The sequence below is a fragment of the Tachypleus tridentatus genome, chromosome 10 (assembly GCF_004210375.1).
Source record: "Tachypleus tridentatus isolate NWPU-2018 chromosome 10, ASM421037v1, whole genome shotgun sequence".
Taxonomy (NCBI): domain Eukaryota; kingdom Metazoa; phylum Arthropoda; class Merostomata; order Xiphosura; family Limulidae; genus Tachypleus; species Tachypleus tridentatus.
Genome location: NC_134834.1, coordinates 22,258,816 through 22,278,583, shown reverse-complemented (window position 1 = coordinate 22,278,583; position 19,768 = coordinate 22,258,816). Strand labels below are relative to the sequence as shown.

General features: G+C 35.3%; 1 protein-coding gene and 1 non-coding gene across 6 annotated transcripts in view; both read left to right on the top strand.

Annotated features, from left to right (window-relative positions):
- Positions 1–19,768, top strand: part of LOC143228869 (transient receptor potential cation channel subfamily M member-like 2) — an 80,756-nt gene that overhangs the window by 19,172 nt on the left and 41,816 nt on the right. Inside the window, exons 1-4 of one of the 5 annotated variants that reach the window (XM_076460281.1) lie at positions 247–1,219; positions 14,067–14,276; positions 17,018–17,197; positions 18,614–18,829. In XM_076460281.1, coding sequence (XP_076316396.1) covers positions 1,217–1,219; positions 14,067–14,276; positions 17,018–17,197; positions 18,614–18,829 — 609 coding nt within the window. In that variant the 5' untranslated portion in view covers positions 247–1,216. Of the gene's footprint in view, positions 1–246; positions 1,220–9,973; positions 11,888–14,066; positions 14,277–17,017; positions 17,198–18,613; positions 18,830–19,768 lie in introns of those variants that run through there. The other 4 variants (XM_076460283.1, XM_076460279.1, XM_076460282.1 and 1 more) reach the window with 4 other exon arrangements.
- TRNAP-AGG (transfer RNA proline (anticodon AGG)) lies at positions 5,664–5,735 on the top strand. The gene has a single exon. It is a non-coding gene; the product is annotated as a tRNA-Pro (tRNA).

The window sequence follows — 19,768 nt, the reverse complement described above, 5'->3', positions numbered from 1 at the left end:
TGGCTAAAATCTTCCTGGAAAAGTGGGTTGTCGTCCGCGTAGGTTTAGTTGTAGGATTCTGGGCTTGGTGTTTGGTTAGGCTTATGTTGGTATTTCGTGGAAGTAGTGTTGGAACGAGAAGGAATCTTCTTACAGAGTCTAAAGTTAGTTCATCCGGTTGTTCCTAGTGTGGGCTTTTCCGGAGTTCTTTAGAACACGGGTATTTTTCTTGATAAGTTGCTAGGACAGGCTCGGTTTATGTATTGGCCTACTTTGTCGGCACCTGTGTTTGTATTGCTTAGGTTGTAGACTGGAATATCTTGTCTTGAGAGGTCTAGGTGAATTTGTTGCACTTGTTGGTTGCTTTGGTCGGGAAACAGTTACCGGTATCGGTTTGGATGGTGTCATCATTGACCTGTGACGTAGATAAGATAGCATTAGTATTTGAAGAAGCTATATTTGATCTGAGGGTTCTTAAAGGTGAGGTTAGTGGTATGGATGGCTTGCTGGACCTGTTGAACTGCAGTGATAATCGACGGGGAAAAACGTTCGTGTTTTAAGTGAAAGAAACGCCATTAGTTAAGATGCGTTGAGCTACTTGTTCAGAGGAGGTTACCACCTTCATCAAGTGGGTGAGAAAACGTGTAGTCCTGGATCGGATCCGGTGGACAGCGTGAAGTTTGGAATTAGTGGCTACTTTGAGTTATTACTGAATATCTGCTGGAGAGGTAGAAGGACGGACGTTCCTAAGGAAGACAAAAAGTTACCAGTTAAGCTTTTGGTGGTGGAGCACCTTACATTAGGGTCGGTATTCCATGGTTTATAGAGATCGGAGGGATGGAGAAAAACTCTGCCTCGACGAAGGATTCTGGTCTTTCTTAAAACCTCGGATTTAAACTGGTCGATAAAAGTGATAATTTGTTGAGGGGTAAAGTCCAAGAGTAGTCCATCAAGAACTAGCAATGGAATAGGAAAAGAACTTGCTCTCTCGTAAGACATCTTAGTAGGAATCAATTCAGATGTCTATTCAGCTTGGCTACTAGCCTCGGAATGAAAGTGTGGCTAACCAGTGAGGTGATAGATCCAGTTGTACCTGACCACGAGTTTGATTGACATAACAGCTACGACGTGACTAACCAATGGGAAGATAGATCCAGTTGTACCTGACCAGTAGCTGTGAGTGTGACATTCCACATTTCGTAGCTGCATCTGGCTAGTAATGGGATGACAAGTACAAATGGTATTCAAAATTTTGAATACTATAATTTATAATTTATTATAATACTATAATACTATATATTTTGAATATTATAAGTAAAGATAAAATTGTACGTGGGCTACAGCATTTATAACAACAAAGAATTCTTTGAATGAAACGATATATTAACAGCTTCTGTAGCATTACTCAGTGCCTATTTTGTAGAAAAATCACGAGAAGTTTCCAGATAACTTCAAACATATCACTACACCAACATTCATCCAGCAATAAGACAAATCCTGCAATATTAATTTTCTTAGTTCTCGAAAACGTGAAATCTGCTTTACAATAACCTGTATTCCATAATTATTTGTCGCAAAGGGAAACATTTTCAAATAACTAATAATAAGTACACCAAGTGTGGTAGCTAAAGCTGGACTAGGCGCTTGCAGTGTGAGCACCTAGAAACCACGGCAAGCGGATTCTCATTTCATCTCTCACAAATTTTGCGATATACAGGGTGGCCCGTAAGTCCCTACCCATCCATATGTTATTATAAACAACGTTATAATACTAGTGATGAATTGAAGGCAGCTGTTCTCGCGGCATTTGGAACAATAGCCCCTACCATGTTGAAGTAAATCTCTCGCAGAACATGGCGTCGCATAATATTATGCAGCGAGAATGAGGGACAGCACACATATGCACTGGGTACATAAGATATATGGATGGATAGGGACTTACGGGCCACCCTGTATATATATCATAATTCTAACGCTAGTGGCATGAAACAATTATTTCTGTCTGCGTCTACTTTTTAATTGTAAATAAATATTTGTTTTTTTTATAAAAACACATTTAACGATGAATGTGAAAGAACAACGACTAATAAAAGTGTATATATATATATATATATGTTCCTCCCCTTCATCCTGTTACTCTGCTTCCCAGAGTTCATATCGCATAGTTCAACCCAAAACAAGAGTGTCATCCGGTGTCCCTGCTGATTCTAGTTCTAACATTTTTTATTCACACATTGTCTTCCTTAAAAGTATCATAACACATTTCCCAGTCCCATGTAATCCACTAAATGATGTCTGTATGTACATGTATGTAATATTAGCAATATCCTAGCATCCATAGAACTTCCGAGTATCTGAATGAGTTTTTGTCTCTTTAAATATTTCTATCACACGAAACATGCTCGCCCTTTCAGCCGTGGGGACGTCATAATGTACCAATCAATCCCATTATTCGTTGGTAAAAGAGTAGCCAAAGAGTTGGTGGTGGTTAGTGATGACTAGCTAGCTTCCTTCCCTCTCGTCTTAAACTGCTAGATCATGAACGGCTAACGCAGATATCCCTCGTGTAGCTTTGTGCGAAATTCAAAACGAATAAATCTCCGTCACACCAAACATGCTACAGACCACCTAATCAGATTAACACAAACAATTATAGACAGTTTGAACAACAACGAATGCACTCTAACTTGGTTTCTCGACATTGAGAAAGCATTTCACACAGTGTGGCATAACGGATTACTTCATCGCTTAACGGAAATGGATTTACCCCAGGGAATTATTCGTTGGCTATCTAACTTTCTGGACAATAGATGTGAATGGGCCCTACTGAGAGTCTTTTTCACTTGAGGCAGGTGTCTCACAAGGCTGGGTTAGTTAGCTCTATCTTATTTATCATGTATGTGAGTAATATGCCACTGTCGGACCTAAATTTGGGTTTTGCATCACGGTATGCTGACGATGTAGCGAAATGGAAAAGCGCCCCCACTCCTTCAATAGCAGCAACAAATCTCCAACCAGTCCTGGATAACTTAGAAGAATACTGCCAGAAATATAGAATAAATATATATATATTTCGAAAAACCGAATAATACCATTCATCAGATGAAATAAACTAAAAAACGATCCACCAGAGTTATACGTGAACGGATCACTTTTACAGACTGCTACCTGAGCTAAAATTTTAGGATTAATTTACGACACTAAATTAACATGTATACAGCATACTAACAATATCCTGACTAGAATCTGGAAGCTTATCAGGTAAAAATCAAGGTACATCACCTGATAATATAATAAAAATCTACAAAACGTGTGTTAGACCCATTATAGAACACGCATGTCCAGCGTAGTTAAACATAACACAAAAGAACTACACAAACTACAAAATTCAATCCTAACTTCAACCTATAAAGTACCCCGCAGTACTTCATCCACAAGCATGAAAACTTAGATACAGTATCCGATATTTTGTTTTTTTTTGTTGTTTTTTTTTAATTTCGCACAAAGCTACTCGATGGCTATCTGTGCTAGCCGTCCCTAATTTAGTAGTGTAAGACTAGAGGGAAGGCAGCTAGTCATCACCACCCACCGCCAACTCTTGGGCTACTCTTTTACCAACGAATAGTGGGATATAGCGTCACATTATAACGCCCCCACGGCTGGGAGGGTGAGCATGTTTGGCGCGACTCGGGGGCGAACCCGCGACCCTCAGATTACGAAGCGCACGCCTTAACGCGCAAGGCCATGCCGGGCCCAGTATCCGATAGACTCTTACATAATGCACTAAACTATTTTAATAAAAACTGGATAAAAATGATTTATTGTGTGATCTCAACAGATACTACGTACGTGATGAACATAGTCCTAAGTACCTCTCTCCTATAAATATATATCTCTGAAATAGAAATCAAACAGGCCACCAGGCACTAGTCGTTTTTAGAAATAGTATAGTATTCATATTTATAAATGTTTTTATATAAATATATTAAAAATAATGAAAAAATTAAAAAACTAAATAAAAAAGGCAAGACAATATCTGGACATTGCCCTGAAAAGGACCGGACTACTGTGGATTACTCTGGCCCTAAAGAAACTACAACTATAACATAGTAGTAGTAGCTGTAGTGAATGTTAGGGGTGGAGGAAGAGGTCTTTTGCACCTGACCCTCCTGGGTATCCAACATACCCAAATACCCATAAGAAGAAAGCGAAGCGAACCAAACATGCTCGCCCATTCAGCCGTGAGGGCGTTATAAAGCGACGGTCAATCCCACTATTCATTAGTACAAGAGTAGCCCAAGAATTTGCGGTGGGTGATGATGACTAGCTACATTCCCTCTTATCTTACACTGCTAAATTAGGGACGGCTGGTGCAAATAGCCCTCGTGCAGCTTTGCGCGAAATTTCCAACAAACCGTCTTCCAAGTGAATAGAAAAAACAAACAACAACAAAAACGTATCAGTTTGTAAGAGCCATATGAAGGAGGGAAAACCGACATTACCTAATTGATGAAAACACAATGATAGAGCAACATTATAATATTGTTGACTGGCCTGACATCTTCGGACAATACAGTACAAGCATGGCTTACTGTCACCCGAAGGTGCCAGGTCAACACATTTGAAAAGTTGTGATTATAGTGTTTTCAGCAACCTGGTTCTGTCTTTATTGAGCATGTTTTATGTAAAATAGTCTCATGAAAAGAACTACTTACGTACCGCCTAGTGTCCAGTCTTTAAATCACTGTGATTATATATTGCATGTTACTGAACTAAAACTACCAAAACATATTAGAACAAGGGATTTATTGCCTAGCCTTTAACCCACAGCGACATGTCTATTGACTTACAACACTAAAAACCGGCTTTCGATACCTGTGGTGGGCATAGCACAGATGGCCCATTGTGTAGCGTTGTAATTAATTCAAAACAACACTCCTTGTATCTGAGATAAACACCATGATGTGTTACAACCAGAAATGGATAGTTACTGTCTGAATGGTGTATTATTACTTTGATATGTGCTGAGTTCAAATTGATAGGAATAAACTAAAAAATTTTGTCTTAAACTGAAGAGCAGGGAAAGATTATATAATATCAGGTGTAACAAATTCAACGATTTTCTAAACGTACTCATGTACCTCTTACATAAGTGTGTATATACTTCATTCTATAGGTTCTTAATCGGCCATACATGACACAGTTAATAAAAATAATAATAAAATTTGTGATAATCCCTATATGTGTGTGTTTTCTTATTGCAAAGTTATCCTCTAAGCCTACCGAATCCCTTCCTACACGAGTTTTACACGTGCATGTACATGCTAATCTCCTCACTTACAGACTCGCCCTCTACCTGCATAGACTCGCAACTATTTTCTTCCCCTTAAAATTGCCAAATGGTACCAGATATTATTTAATCGTGCTAGAAAAAAAAATCGTATTAATGGGTATGCATTTGAAATATGAATTTCTGTTAGAATTTTATTTATGTTTTAAAATGAGGCCTGGGTTTGTAATATAACCTAACCTAGACTTGGATTTGTAATTTAAAAAATAACAAAAAGTAGTTCGCGATCTTGAAACGTTTGATAGTCACTGTTCTATATTAATTAATCAAAAAAGAATAAACAATCTAAGACAATGATAACTCTAAATTTATTTTAGAAAAGAGTAATTAAAGTGGCTCGTTGGTCTAGGGGTATGATTCTCGCTTAGGGTGCGAGAGGTCCCGGGTTCAAATCCCGGACAAGCCCAAGAATACCAAATGCTTCTTTTTAGGCCCAGATAGAATTAAGGCGTTCGACTCCAAATCGACCTGGAGTCACAAGTGGAGAGTAATTTCAAATCCAACATGAGCAATCACTTTTTATAGGAATTTGAAAAGACACCGAAAAGCATCGCACTAAGCATTTCGCCTATCAACATGAGCAAGCACATCACTCAAGATGAACATAGAAAAAATGTGTTAACAACATACATTTAATGACCATATCTAGCAAACACTCAAACTGCTCACCAGAGACCATCATCCAAATATACTAGGTTTACATCCGTCCGTTAATAGAATTCGGATATCTGACAACACACTACAGAAAATCCAAATACACCAAAATAAAATACTAAGAGCAACATACAGACTACCATCATACAAACCGTAAACTATATACACAAAATCAGTAACTTACCAATTCTTAGAAACAGGCTCACAGAATTATCATACAAATATTATTTAAAAGCAGAACAAATAAATCAGCTAACTACATTACTATGTAAATTAGCCAGTGCACCTACAAAACACATTTCACCACATAACATATTTCAACAATCACAAATCACTCAACAAAATACATAATCACAGATAAGGTAAATTCATGTTTATATTTATATGTATTTCTTTTTCAGATTCAGACACAGGGCAGATAAAACTTTTGGCGCCTGTCCTGTGAAAGTGGGTTTTCTCGGGGAACTCCCGTTTTCCCCTACATCCAAATCTCGGGCATTGGATCTTTAGATCCCAACGAAGGCAAGACTATTGCCCAGCCCTGAATCGGGTCGTTTTACGTTGATATCTGCTTGTCGGGCTCTGGCCTGGCTCACTTCTCCGGTGCCGCCTTTGTTTCGCTCCCCCCTTTCTCACCCGTCACTTTGTCACCTTAAACAAGTAAAAGTTTATTACAGGCAAATTTCCAAGCAAAATTAAATAATCTTTCATGTGAAGGGACGAAGAGGAACCCCAACGTTCCTGACCATCCCTATTGAGGAGAGAATTCTTCAGACTTCTTTCTCTCTAAACTAAACCCCTGCCAAGTTCGTTTGCGGGTTCGAATCCCCGTTGCACCAAATATGTTTAACCTTTCAGCCGTGGAGGCGTTATAACGTGACGATCAATCCCACTATTCTTTGGTAAAAGAGTAGCCCAAGAGTTGGCGGTGAGTGGTGATGACTAGTTGCCTTCCCTCTAGTCTTACACTGCTAAATTAGGGACGGCTAGCGCAGATAGCCCTCGTGTAGCTTTGCGCGAAATTAGAAAAACAAAACAAACCTGTAATTCAAAGTGTGCTGTTTGTTTTCTTAAGAAAAATCGATGTTATAATTGTTTATAAACAAATGGATATTCTTGGGCTTCACTACTGCTATTACACTTTTATCTCAGCTGTTTGTGCCAGCACCACGTTTCCCCACCTCAGTATCTAATACCCTCAGGTTTTGCTGTGGTTTGTTTGCTTCCTAAACTGCAAGTTAAACTCTGATGTACACATATTTGACGAGTGTGCATTGTGTACTGTCTTAAGCAACACAATAACAGTATCGTGTGAAACGATCGAAATTTGATCGTGGTTATTATAATTAATTATTGTAACTGAATGAATTCAATGACAACTTTCTGATGTTGGTTACTAGAAGAAACTCCTCTGAAACATCAGACCGTGAACCCATTTTGACAGTTTTGTTCATTTCATACCATTACCAGCGGTTCGTGTGAACTTTTACAGTGACAGTTATCGAGACTAAAACCTGTTTTGTGACATAACTTCTTCCCAAACAACTGAACGGATACTACCGTCAGTAAAACTGTTCAATAACTACGTCTATCCAGGTCACTGAACTATGACGTTTTAAAGCTACAGTTCACCGTATACTGGACCACACTCGCGAATCTTGAATAAACAAACTAAACACCTTTCCATAAGCTCACCTTCAACGTATGGTAGACATTTACTGTGTATTCAGATATATTTTTTTCAAGTTTAAATGTAGAATCCAGTTTTTTCAACAGTCCTGGGTAGTCTATTAATTTTACTGCCCAACGTGTGGGGGCGCTTGCGTAACGTTGGCTGTTATAAGAGTGCGGGAAACCCTGAACACAAAACAAAGTAAGAAAGTTCAAGGTCGGTCGAAGTGTTGGTTCTACATTCACTAGGTAAACGTGATATGTTCTTCTATTTCCCAGTGGACTATGGTTTGGGCAAAGGAAATCGTTCTAATGAATGCTTTACAAAAAGTCGAAACAAATCAACAATAAAAGTGCTACTGAACTTTCACTTTCACACTCTACAGTGTAATCTATTTAAATAATATTTTTGCGTTTGTCTGTTCGGAATATTCTCGTACATTTCTCGATCAAACGCTACAAATCTCATATCGTGTTAAAAGTAGACTGACCGAGGAGTCCGGACTGCATGTTGGCTTTTAATTCGGTATCATCTTACCTATTTGGTCCGACATGTCCAGGTGATTAAGGCACTGAACTCGTAGTCTGAGGGTCGCGGGTTCGAATCCACGTCACATCAAACACGCTCGCCCTTTTAGTCGTTGATGTATTATAATGTTACGGTCAATCCCAGTATTCGTTGGTAAAAAGAGTAGCCGAAGAGTTGGCGGTGGGTGGTGATGACTAGCTGCCTTACCTCTAGTCTTATACTGCTAGATAAGGGACGGCTAGCACAGATAGCCCTCGAGTAGCTTTGTGCGAAATTCAAAAACAAACAAACAAACAATTCAGTCGTTTCTGCATACTCAGCTTTTTTACTATTATAAATACCGTTAATGTACGTTATTGTTTACTTTACCAATAACTTTGTTAAGGCCCGGCATGGCCAAGTGGTTAAAGCACTCAACTCGTAATGCGAGGGTCGCAGATTCGAATCCTTTCAGCCGTGAGGGCGTTATAATATGACTATCAATCCCACTAGTCGTTGGTAAAAGAGTAGCCCAAGAGTTGGCGGTGGGTGGTGATGACTAGTTGCCTTCCCTCTAGTCTTACAATACTAAATTAGGGACGGCTAGCGCAGACAGCTCTCGAGTAGCTTTGCGCGAAATTCAAAACAATACCACAGAAGTTTTGTTAACTATGTGAGTTTGTCTGACTGCTTAAAAATTGTCCCTTGCTACAGCGGTAATTTACAACGCCAAAGTTAGGGGCTCGATTCTCATCGATGGACTCCGCAAATAACTCGATGTGTCTTTGCTATAAGAAAACACACACACGCTTAAAAGTTTTTCAGATAATCCAAGATATATCAATCTAACACATAGTGCTTGCAAGAAAGCAGAGCTTAAATGTGGTGTGTAAAAATGATAGAATAAGGAAAATATAAGAGAAGGGCATTTAAACTACCACATGTTTTCTCCGACTCGCTATTTGAAATAGTGACTCACAGCGATGGATTCTGGTGGATTGCAGTTTTAATTTTGGTTCTGAAACAGGACTGCTATAGTCAGGTGGTTGAGGCACTCGTCTCGTAATCCGAGGGTTGCGGGTTCGAATCTCCGTCACACCAAACATGCTCGTCCTTTCAGCCGTTGGGTCGTTATAACGTTACCATCAACCCTACTATTCGTTGGTAACCCAAGAGTTGGCGGTGGTTGATGAAGACTAGCTGTCTTCCATCTAGTCTTTCACTGCTACATTAGGAACTAAATTCAAAATAAACCAAAACTAATGATATGAACCTGTCACATAAAACACATAAAAATTAGCCCTCGTATAGCTTTACGCGAAGTTCCAAAAAGCAAACAAACGTATCTTATGGAATCTGAACACCAATCTCATCCAAACAAACTACATAACTTTACGTCTCTGTGAAGAGAGCAAAATAAATAACGTGAACATTTTAGAGAAAAAAATCAACATAAGTTCTCCCAAGTTATCGCCTCAAGTGCCTTAGGGAGAATGTCAAGGTTACTACTTGTTTCTTTATATACCTGTTTACAAGTTATTTCAGGTTTTACCTTCTGAGACCTTTGCTGGTGAAGTTGTAACCATAATTTGGTTTAATTTGTTTTGAATTTCGCGCAAAGCTACACGAGGACTATCTGCGCTAGCCGTCCCTAATTTAGCAGTGTAAGACAAGAAAGAAGGCAGCTAGTCATCGCCACCCATCGCCAACTCTTGGGCTACTCTTTTACCAACGAATAGTGGGATTGACCATCACATTACAACGCCCCCACGGCTAAAAGGGCGAACATATTTGGTGCGACTGGTCCTGCAACCGTAGTAAATAAAGTACTTGCGATACCAACGATGTCTTTATTTTCCTCGATTCGGTATTAATTATACAAAAGATTGTCACTTTATTCTTAACAATTAAATGTATGATCTGCAAGATGGCGTTGTCAGCGGCTTTCTCTTGTCCTTGCTGGTGACATTTTATTCTTCTTGGACAGATATAAAATGGTGCGAAAAGTAAGCCAATCACATTTTCGTATTTCATCACATGATTATCGCACAAGCTAGCTTATTATATCGCTTGAATAATCATAAGATGAAATACTGAAATATGATTGGCTTATTTTACTCGCTATTGTTTATCTGTCCTACAAAACAAAAGGTCGCGTCCTGCCACGACATTAGCAAACGTTTGGGCCCAGCATGGCCAAGTGTGTTAAGGCGTGCGACTCGTAATCTGAGGGTCGCGGGTTCACATCTCCGTCACGCCAAACATGCTTGACCTTTCAGCCGTGGGGGCGTTATAATGTTTCGATCAATCCCAATATTCATTAGTACAAGAGTAGCCCAAGAGTTGGCGGTGGGTGGTGATGACTAGCTGCCTTCCCTCTAGTCTTACCCTGCTAAATTAGGGACGGCTATCACAGATGACCCTCGAGTAGCTTAGTGCGAAATTCCAAAAACCAAACCAATCCAACCTCACTATATGAAAGGCAGTGAATGACCAATATAACCAATATAAACTAATTCAGATTTTTTATTGCACAGGATACGTTAACCGTATTTGTTTTGTTTCACAGTTAGGAATAAGGCTAATTCCTTTTTAAATTGGTAATTTGTATACTTGAAACTTTTCGTTTCAGTTTTGTTACACACGCACACATACAAAAAGGAAAACTGAGAACTTAGTACTTTCTATATTATCATTTATGAATCAACGAGGTGTTTTTAAACGTGGCAGTTATTTAATAAACTTATTATATGAAAAGTGTTCACGTTGTTCTTTAATGAAAATATTGTATGCCCATACTTTCGTATTTTCAACTTAAGCGTCGTCTGGTGTAGACAACGTGATTAAACACTTGGAGATTCTGAGGTTCAAACATAAGTAATGGGGCAAAGGGAACAACCAGTCATCGGTACCCATTGCAGACAGAGCTATTTTAAATCCACCATTGTGATTTACTGTCACTTTTATAATACATCCATGGCTTACAATGCGGAGTGTGTTCAGTGGTATATAAATGGACCGAATTTTGGACCTTTGGGACCTCTGAATAGCATACTCATTATATGTCAAGCACTATATTTTACTTATCGAAACTGCAAATATATTCCAAGCATTCGTTAATCACGCACAATGAATTTGCGAGGGAAACCATGTTGTAACATTTAGTATGAAGGAAAAAGCAAAATACGTGTTTTGTTTCGTATCAGCCTTATACATTTTCTCAAAATTTTTGTCATAATTTCTTGTGTAAGTAATATTATTATTTTCAAGACTGGATGCTTTAATTTTTTTTATTTTGGGGATGACTCAGATTGCAAATCCAAACTTGAACTTCGAAATCGTAATTTATTACTACCGTACAGACAGCCGTATTTTCTGTATTCTTTATCCTCTTTTTCATTACAAAAATAAATTACGTAGATCGTGAATGGCACTTTTTCTTCTGAACCTTTTTTACGTAAATAAATGGTTCATAGAGGGCACTGTTTGTGAATTCTTAGAACCACCTGTTAGGGTGTGAGAGAAACTTCCTTAACGTAGCGTTTTTGGGATGTAATCTCAGTGTAGGAAAGATGTCACGTTTACGTCGACGCAGCGAAAATTTAAACTGTGTTTACGAAACAGTTGATGCACGTAGATCAACCAGAGAAAGCAATGTACTTGGAAATATTTTAAGGCTTTTTGACAGAAGGTTTAGAAGACGGAGGTATTTGAATAGAAGTCATGTTCGTATTGTTATTTTGTTACATGTGATAATTTTTGATTTAGTATTAAAACTTTGGTAGCCATTAAATTTTGAAGGCCGATCTCACGAGAATTGTAAATTGTAGACTATGTCGTAGGTTGGCTGTTTATTGTAATATAACTTAAATTATGTGTTACCTTGGAATATTAAAAATTACGCTAACTGAAACAGTTATCTAAGAGAATGTAAGCTTAACTTAGAATTTAGATTAGTTGTTAGTATTTGTTGAATTAAAATGAAAGAAATTTATAATAGTAAAGAAAGTGGCTCATAATTAGTTTATAATAGTATTAATAAGACGTCTGTGTTTAAACATTTAAGATATTTAGTTTTATATATTTAAGTTATTAACTCGCTGGTTCTGCACTTGGGACCGGAATATGAAAGGCACATGAATGTGGTGCCTGACACCCTGCTGTGTGAAAGATTTTTAAAAGTACTTTGCGTAATGAGCAAATTTGTGTCATGTACATTGTTGAAATTTACTTTCTTCAAATATAAATAAGAAAAATACTGTGTTACTCCCGAGGACTTAATAATTAATAAGAACTTCCGAGTGGAATTGAAGTGTATAACCGTGATCTCATAAATGATTTCATTATATCAGTACCGACCAGAACTTTCCACTTGTAACAGAGCTCTTCTGGCTGGAATACAACAGAGTACTGGTTAGGTGTTAGGCTTGACAAATATTTTTTCTTCAAAAGTTACATTCCTTGAATATTTTTGTGTAATAGTACGTTTAGTGATACCGCATTGGTGTGTCTGAGTAATTATAGTTATAACGCTAAAAAATATTTCTTACCCGTGGTGAGAGAAACACAGACAATTTTGAAGTTTTGTCCTTAACAATAAAGTGTAGGCGTGTGTCAGCGAAAATATTTCCTGTTTTTAAAAAAAATGTATATAAAACATTAAGAATAGCTGATTATTATTATTAGAGCTATGCGAGTTATGCAAAAGTTTTTACTGTTACAGTTTACACTGAGAATCATCAGTTATTAGTGATCGAAATGTCGTACCCATTTAAAAAAAAAAAATCTTACTGTGAAAGCCGTAAATTGTAATAAAATATATTTTATCAGTAAGTAATCTCAAAACGAAACTATTACGCAAAGATTTGTATTTCTGATCAAAACACAAAATAATTTTGTAATTAAGCTCGAGGTATGGTAATTGTTATTTACATCCACTTAAATGTGTGTAATCGTATTGTAATGGTTTATCTTAACTATCATCTTTTACCGTGCTATGATAATGTTAGCATTATAATTTCTTCTATAAACCGGATTTTCAGTTAAACATATCGAATCGAATTATCATAGAAAAACTAACTTACGCAGCGTAATGAGTGGTAGTTAACTTGTTAAAGGCAACAGAATATTCGCGAAGTTCTAACAAATAGGTATCGTTCAAAAAGACATTAATAAATACAAAAAACTAGTGTCGTACCAGTTGTTTAAATAACAGATGATCCTATGAAGCTTAATTATACAATGAATTATTATTATTACCCTGTAGGATTCTACTCACTGTATAGGTAAAACTACGCATTTTATGGAATTGTTAAAAAACATTTAATTTTAACGTGTTAATAATTAGAACACCACATTAAGTTTAAAATGTTAATTGCTGCCAGGAAGAGTTAAACTATTTTTATCGATTTTGTAATTTCGTTAAAAAATACCAATCCAACTTGTATTGTATATCATGCCATTTTTATTTATCAAAATCATTTACTTTGTTAAAAATTTGAAATTTTACTCTCGTAAGTAAAGAAATTTAGGTGATTCAAGGTAGACTGTGGGTGGTTAGTTTGAATACTCCAATGTAAAAAAAAAAATGAAATTCAGGCTTAAACAGAAGGACTAAGAAACTTCAAAAGTCTAGTTCCAGACGTCTGTTTTTGTCATATTTTTCTTCTGGTTGTAATTTTTAACAACTGGTTTTCCTGATGAGATAGGTGTGTGTGTGTGTGTGCTGTTTTTATGTGTATATACGAGCGTGATTAATTTGTTACATATTTGTTGTGTTGGTGATTTGAAGGATGACCTTGATTAGATAAGTGTCTTTATGTTATCGTAATCTTCCATGCGTTTATTAAGAAAAATAGTTATAATAACTTAATATGTTTGTTATTGGTTTTGAATTTACTACAGGCTGACGAATTAGTTGACGAAACTATAGATATAGCAGTACAGGATCTTCGTCCAACTTCAAGGCAAAAAAATGAGGCTGACGACGTTGATTTACAACGACAAAAGAGCAATGTGTCAAGGCTCAGTAGGGCAGAATCTATAACCCCCACCCGTTACCTGGCAGGGAAGGGGGCTATTTCGTTCTGGAAGAACTTTGAGTATGAACAACAGGTAATTGAAATAGACATAAAATATTTTAATTTTCAGTGGATTCAAATGTTTTATATCAAATTAGGTTGACTATAGAAGCCCAGAAATAGTTTAGTAGGTTTTCTGCCAGTGTTTTCCCAGTTTCAATTTTATAACATTAAACTGTTATGGTATATTAATACTACTTTTGTAATGTAACTGTTTTTTTTTTTACACTATATGCTGTAAACAGTAAAAATTGTTGATTGGTAACGTAGTTAATTTTACTGTAGGTCAGTAGTGAAGATGGTGGGTAACAAGTTTCAGATTTTACTAGAATTTAGGGTTCGTGTGTCTATTCTTTAGAATAAATTGTTTGAAACTTGCATGTCACCTCATTGGTTTTCATCTTTTGTTTTTAAACGAATGTATTCTTTGGCGTATTTCATTTTATGTAATGTTAGATTAAATTACTTTAGACAACGAAGATGGTTCCTTCGTCTTTTTTCTTTAATGGCTCAAATTCGTTCATTATTTTAACATCTGATTATTTTTTTATTATTCAGTGACAGTTTAGTGAATAATGTAGTGATAATTATTCCCACTTTGTATATAAAGTGTCTGATATATAAGGTCAGAGCCAACTTTTCTGTGATGTTTTATGGTTTATTGTCATAACTTAAGCTTCGACATTTTGCTATACCAGTCATTACTAGAAAGCATGAAACTTGAAATGTCTTTTATCAAATGAAAGGTTTACTTGGATTGGTTTAATAATTAATCACAGTTTGAAACACTAATTTTGATAAGTTGGTTATTTGTTTGACATTATTTCATTTGATTATAACTTCAGTTAACTGATTGTTTTGCTCGAGATAATTAAATGTAAAACAGGTGTGTAATGCATGTTACTGTAATGGTGATGCAGACACAACACGAATCCTCATAAAAGTTAATATTATAGAGTTATTTAAAGGGTAAAGAAACAAAAGTATAAACTGTGAATGTAAATAGTCGATAACATATTTTGTGGTTTAACATAAATTTAGAAACAAATGAGTTTGTCAGCACATGTTCATTTTCTCACTAACCCTTGTTTATACAATGCAATGTGTATGTTTTTTAGAAGAATAACTTTGCTGTCTCTTCTGTTTTTTTCCTGATAATGCTTGTGACATTTGATTATTGAATACAATATTCAAGTTGTAAGTCCATACCCTTGCAGTTGTTAAACTAGAGTATTTAAGCAAGTTTTGATTTTGTTTTACTAGTACATGTGTGGTGTTTAGATACAGTTGTTGCATTGAAAACTGACAAGTAAAACATTAAGGTACATTTCATATAAAGAATACCTACTTCTTTGCAGAAGACCAAGCAATATACATGTCTGATTTTCAAAATGTGAACAAGTGATAGATTTTGAAATAGTGTTTGAATATGTTGAACTATTTCTTTAAAGCAAATCTATAACTGGTTTCTTATTGATAACTTATCACTCTATAGTTTTTTTTGTTTCAACAGTAATCTCAACACAGTCAGTTTCAAATTATGATCTGTATTTCATCCAGAAATGTAAATTTTTTGGAAGTTTAAGTTTGCAGAAGCAAGAAACTGTTTTCGAAATGCTTGCTTGAGAAAGAAGAAAATTCATTTAATAATGGTGGTTTGAGTAACTGTTCTTCATCATTTTCAAGATAAGAATGAAAGACAGATGTATGATTTAAAAGGAATGTCTTAACATAATACACAACTTTTCATAAGAAACCTTTTATCTCATTAGGTTTCAAAATTAATATCAATCTAATACATGTGTAGGATGGTATAACTAGAAAGTGGTAAATTCACGTTTTTGATAAATGTATCTTTATATTTTTCTGTGAAATACCTGTAAATATACATATTTTTATATTAGTTATTGGGATGGTACATATAATTCAATATGTATTATCTATGTGTACAGTGGAACCAATAAAATATAAAAAACAAAACTTTTATTTTACGTTAGTGCTGCCATCTATGAGCAGATTTGGTCTAATGTTAATCAGGATAAGAACCAAGTAAAAAGGGGGAATAGCAGAATCTGACAGAAAAGTATAAGATTTTTGTATTTTTCCCACTAATTTTTTGTAGGACAAGTGCTGTATTGTGACAACAAAGTTAGGAAGAAAGCATTTGCTCTTTAGATAATAAAATAAACTATTTTGGCCAATATTTTGCTATTGTGGCTTCATTGGTACTTAATAGTATAAGAACATATTTTCAAATCAAACATCAAGCACTGTTGTGTGTAGATATTAGTGACCTGTGATGTTTGTTACTGCAAATTATCATGCTGTTTGAATAGAACGATCTTCGTCTAGATTTTTTAAATGTGTGACCCAGCACATTTCTTACTATTACATATCCACCATGAACAATAGATTAGCAAATTGCATAAATTAACTAGTTTTTCTTGGGGGAAAATGGTATAGTTACCTTTTCTAAAAATTTTGTATATCAAAGCTAGTTTCAGAAGCTCCCATCAGGGTAATGTATTTTTGTCTTTCATAGAAGACATTTTACAATGTAATAAGAGTTCTTCAGTATTAAGTGTAACATTTTGTATATGGCTTGTCTTATCTTACTCTCTAACGTTTTAATATTTTCTGTGACAAGGATATTGCTGATCATAAGTGGTGTAGAATTATCTTTTTTGATTTAAGGTTTTTCACCCTTTTTGTTTTTTACATGTTTTTATTTTGTCCCAAAAAAATATATGGTTGTATATATCTTCTATTCTTAAGGGGCCGCCATTTATAAGAATTAGTCATAACATTGCTATTGAAGAAGTTGCTGAGGTAGTTTATCAAGAATGGGATTTAAGCAGTCCACGAATTGTCCTTGTAATAGTATCTAATGTGGCTCCTCTAACGAGTTGGAAAAATGCTCGTCAACTTGAGAATTTTCAGAAAGGATTAATCAAGGTAAGTTTTATCAACATTTATGATATTATGTGTGTATCTGTGTGCTATGTATATCATATAAGAAACAAGATATGGTACTTCGCTCTTTCCTTATGGATGGATTGTATAATTATAATATCAGGTAGATGTGTAAATCTGTCTGAATTTGTAATCCATAGCTTACAGATAATTTTTGATTACATTTTATGTGTGTGATATTGTTATTTAATCTTTTGTAATTGTAAGATTTGAAAATAATAAATTTTCATATCTGTAACAAGTAGCTACTTTTCAAGAGAAATATGAACTTGAAAAACAACAATGCCTAATAATTCAAAAATGTGTGAACTCTTTATACTGTAAGGTTAAACTTCCTTGGTTTTATTTTTTCTGTAGATTGTTTTTGTAAAGAAAGAATGAAAACGGATGGTGAGATTGTCTGTTTATTTAACAAAGACGTCAATAATTGTACTCTTACCCAGTAGGTGTCAGTATCGACCATTTGGTTTGATTACACATTTGAATTTTTTTTATTAATATAAAGAAATATAACTGTGATCTTATAAACGTTTTTATTTGTATTAGGTTTAATGTATAACATTTCATTATCTAATCTAAGTGTAAGCTTAGTTGCTAGATCCATGACAGTATTTCTAGAGAAAAATGTTTATGTATAAATTTCTCAAGTTTGTACAATGCAACAGCATTTATAAAAATGTACATTTTGTGAAATACAGAGTTATCTATTGTTGGGTAGATTCTTTTGGGTTTTATGGTCAAACAATGTCCAGTCTATGTGACTAGTAAATCATTCTGTTGCTTCAGTAACGTTTGTTACAGCCATATTCATTTGTAGATATGGATTCTTAAATAATCCTTTCAATGTAATCTTCAGTTTCAGATACATTTTATTACAAATTGGTAGATGTATTTCAGCTAATTAGCTTTAATAGATACACACACAACTTGTTGAGTGACTGAATAGATACGAGAATTAACCTTGTCTGTCTCTGTCACTATTCTGACACTAAACTAACTCAACATTGACAATCGACTTGAGAAATACTTCAATATTTTGTCACAGCATTAAGTGTGAATACTTATGACACTAAAAGCTGAGTTTTGATACTTTTGATGGGCATACCACAGATAGCCCATTGTGTAGCTTTATGGTTAATAAAAAAAAAAAGCTTCACTGAATTTTTACATGCTATCTACTCGTATTTATAATGAACCTTCTAGGTCAAGCATTCTCATCCTGATTAGCAGCTCCCTCTAGCAAACAGCTAAATTATAGCATTGAAAATATAGTTTAAAACAATAGGTAGGTGATCAAGTTTAATTTTGAATAACAACTTAAGAAACTTATTTATATTGTGTGTTTGCATGTATAAGAATATTTTTAAGCCAATGTAATTTCTAATGATAATGTATTAGGCAGCTAACACAACAAATATGTGGATTGTCACCAACGGGACTAACATAGGAGCTACAAAGGTGATTGGCGATGCCGTTCGAGATGAACTTTTACATCGCCAAACTCTACAGTGTCACAAACATCCAAACCAGAGTGTCACTCCTTCTAATCCTCTGACATTGATTGGAATTTCAAGAGAAGACTGGCTAGTTTACAGTGATATGTTTGATGGAAGGGTGAGTTTGAACATTTTAGACCGAACAGTTTGAAGTGTATTGAAAACCCTTATAATTTTGACAATGGGCAAATTTTTATGGTTGTGTTTTGCGTGATAATTATTAAGATTGTGTAACATTAAATGATGAGACATCAGGATTTGGGAGAACATCATACTGTCTGGTCTTCTGGGAACTTTTTAAACAATCTTTAGTTAATTGACCAGAGTGAACATGTTACGTTTAAAGTTAAATTGTGTGGAGAGGAATGTTTGTGTCTGTTTGTACTGCACAAAAAAAAGGTTTTGCAATATAATGGCTTAAGAAAACAAAACTACTGGTATAAGTTAATATTTCCTTCAGTTTACTGTTATGCAAATTAGGGACTTATTGATCAGTTATGTAATATAAATGGAAGTGATTGCATTGTAGCCTGTTTTACAGTACTGAATTTAAGGCAGTTGTATTTTCAAAGATGAGAGACTATTTGCTTTAATGTTAAAAATGGCTGTAAACGTAAGAATTAATCAATCAGAGTACAATAAAACGGATAAGAAAATTTCACCAAAGAATGGGAGGAAATAAACGTTTCATTTTTCACCATTAGGAAAGTTAGCAGCACAAGTTTCTAATCAGTAAAGGTTTGATAGTGAATGTACAGTTAAGCCAAAATGGCACTTGTACTTATTCACAACAGCCTTAACTGAGCATGTTAACTTGATTCTGAGCAAATATAGAGTGAGTTGTGTTTTTCAAGTCTTGCTTAAAAAAAGAACAAATCTTGTTATATGTTTAGGCCAGTATGGTATGTGCAGTGTCTCATAAAAACTGATATTATCTGTTTTATTGAAATGAATTGTGGAGCATAAGGTTCTCTGTTATTTTAATAAGCCGTGGTTAGACTCCCAGAGAAGACCTGGATGTTTTGGGTATATGGAGAGCCATTAAACAAAGGGGAGC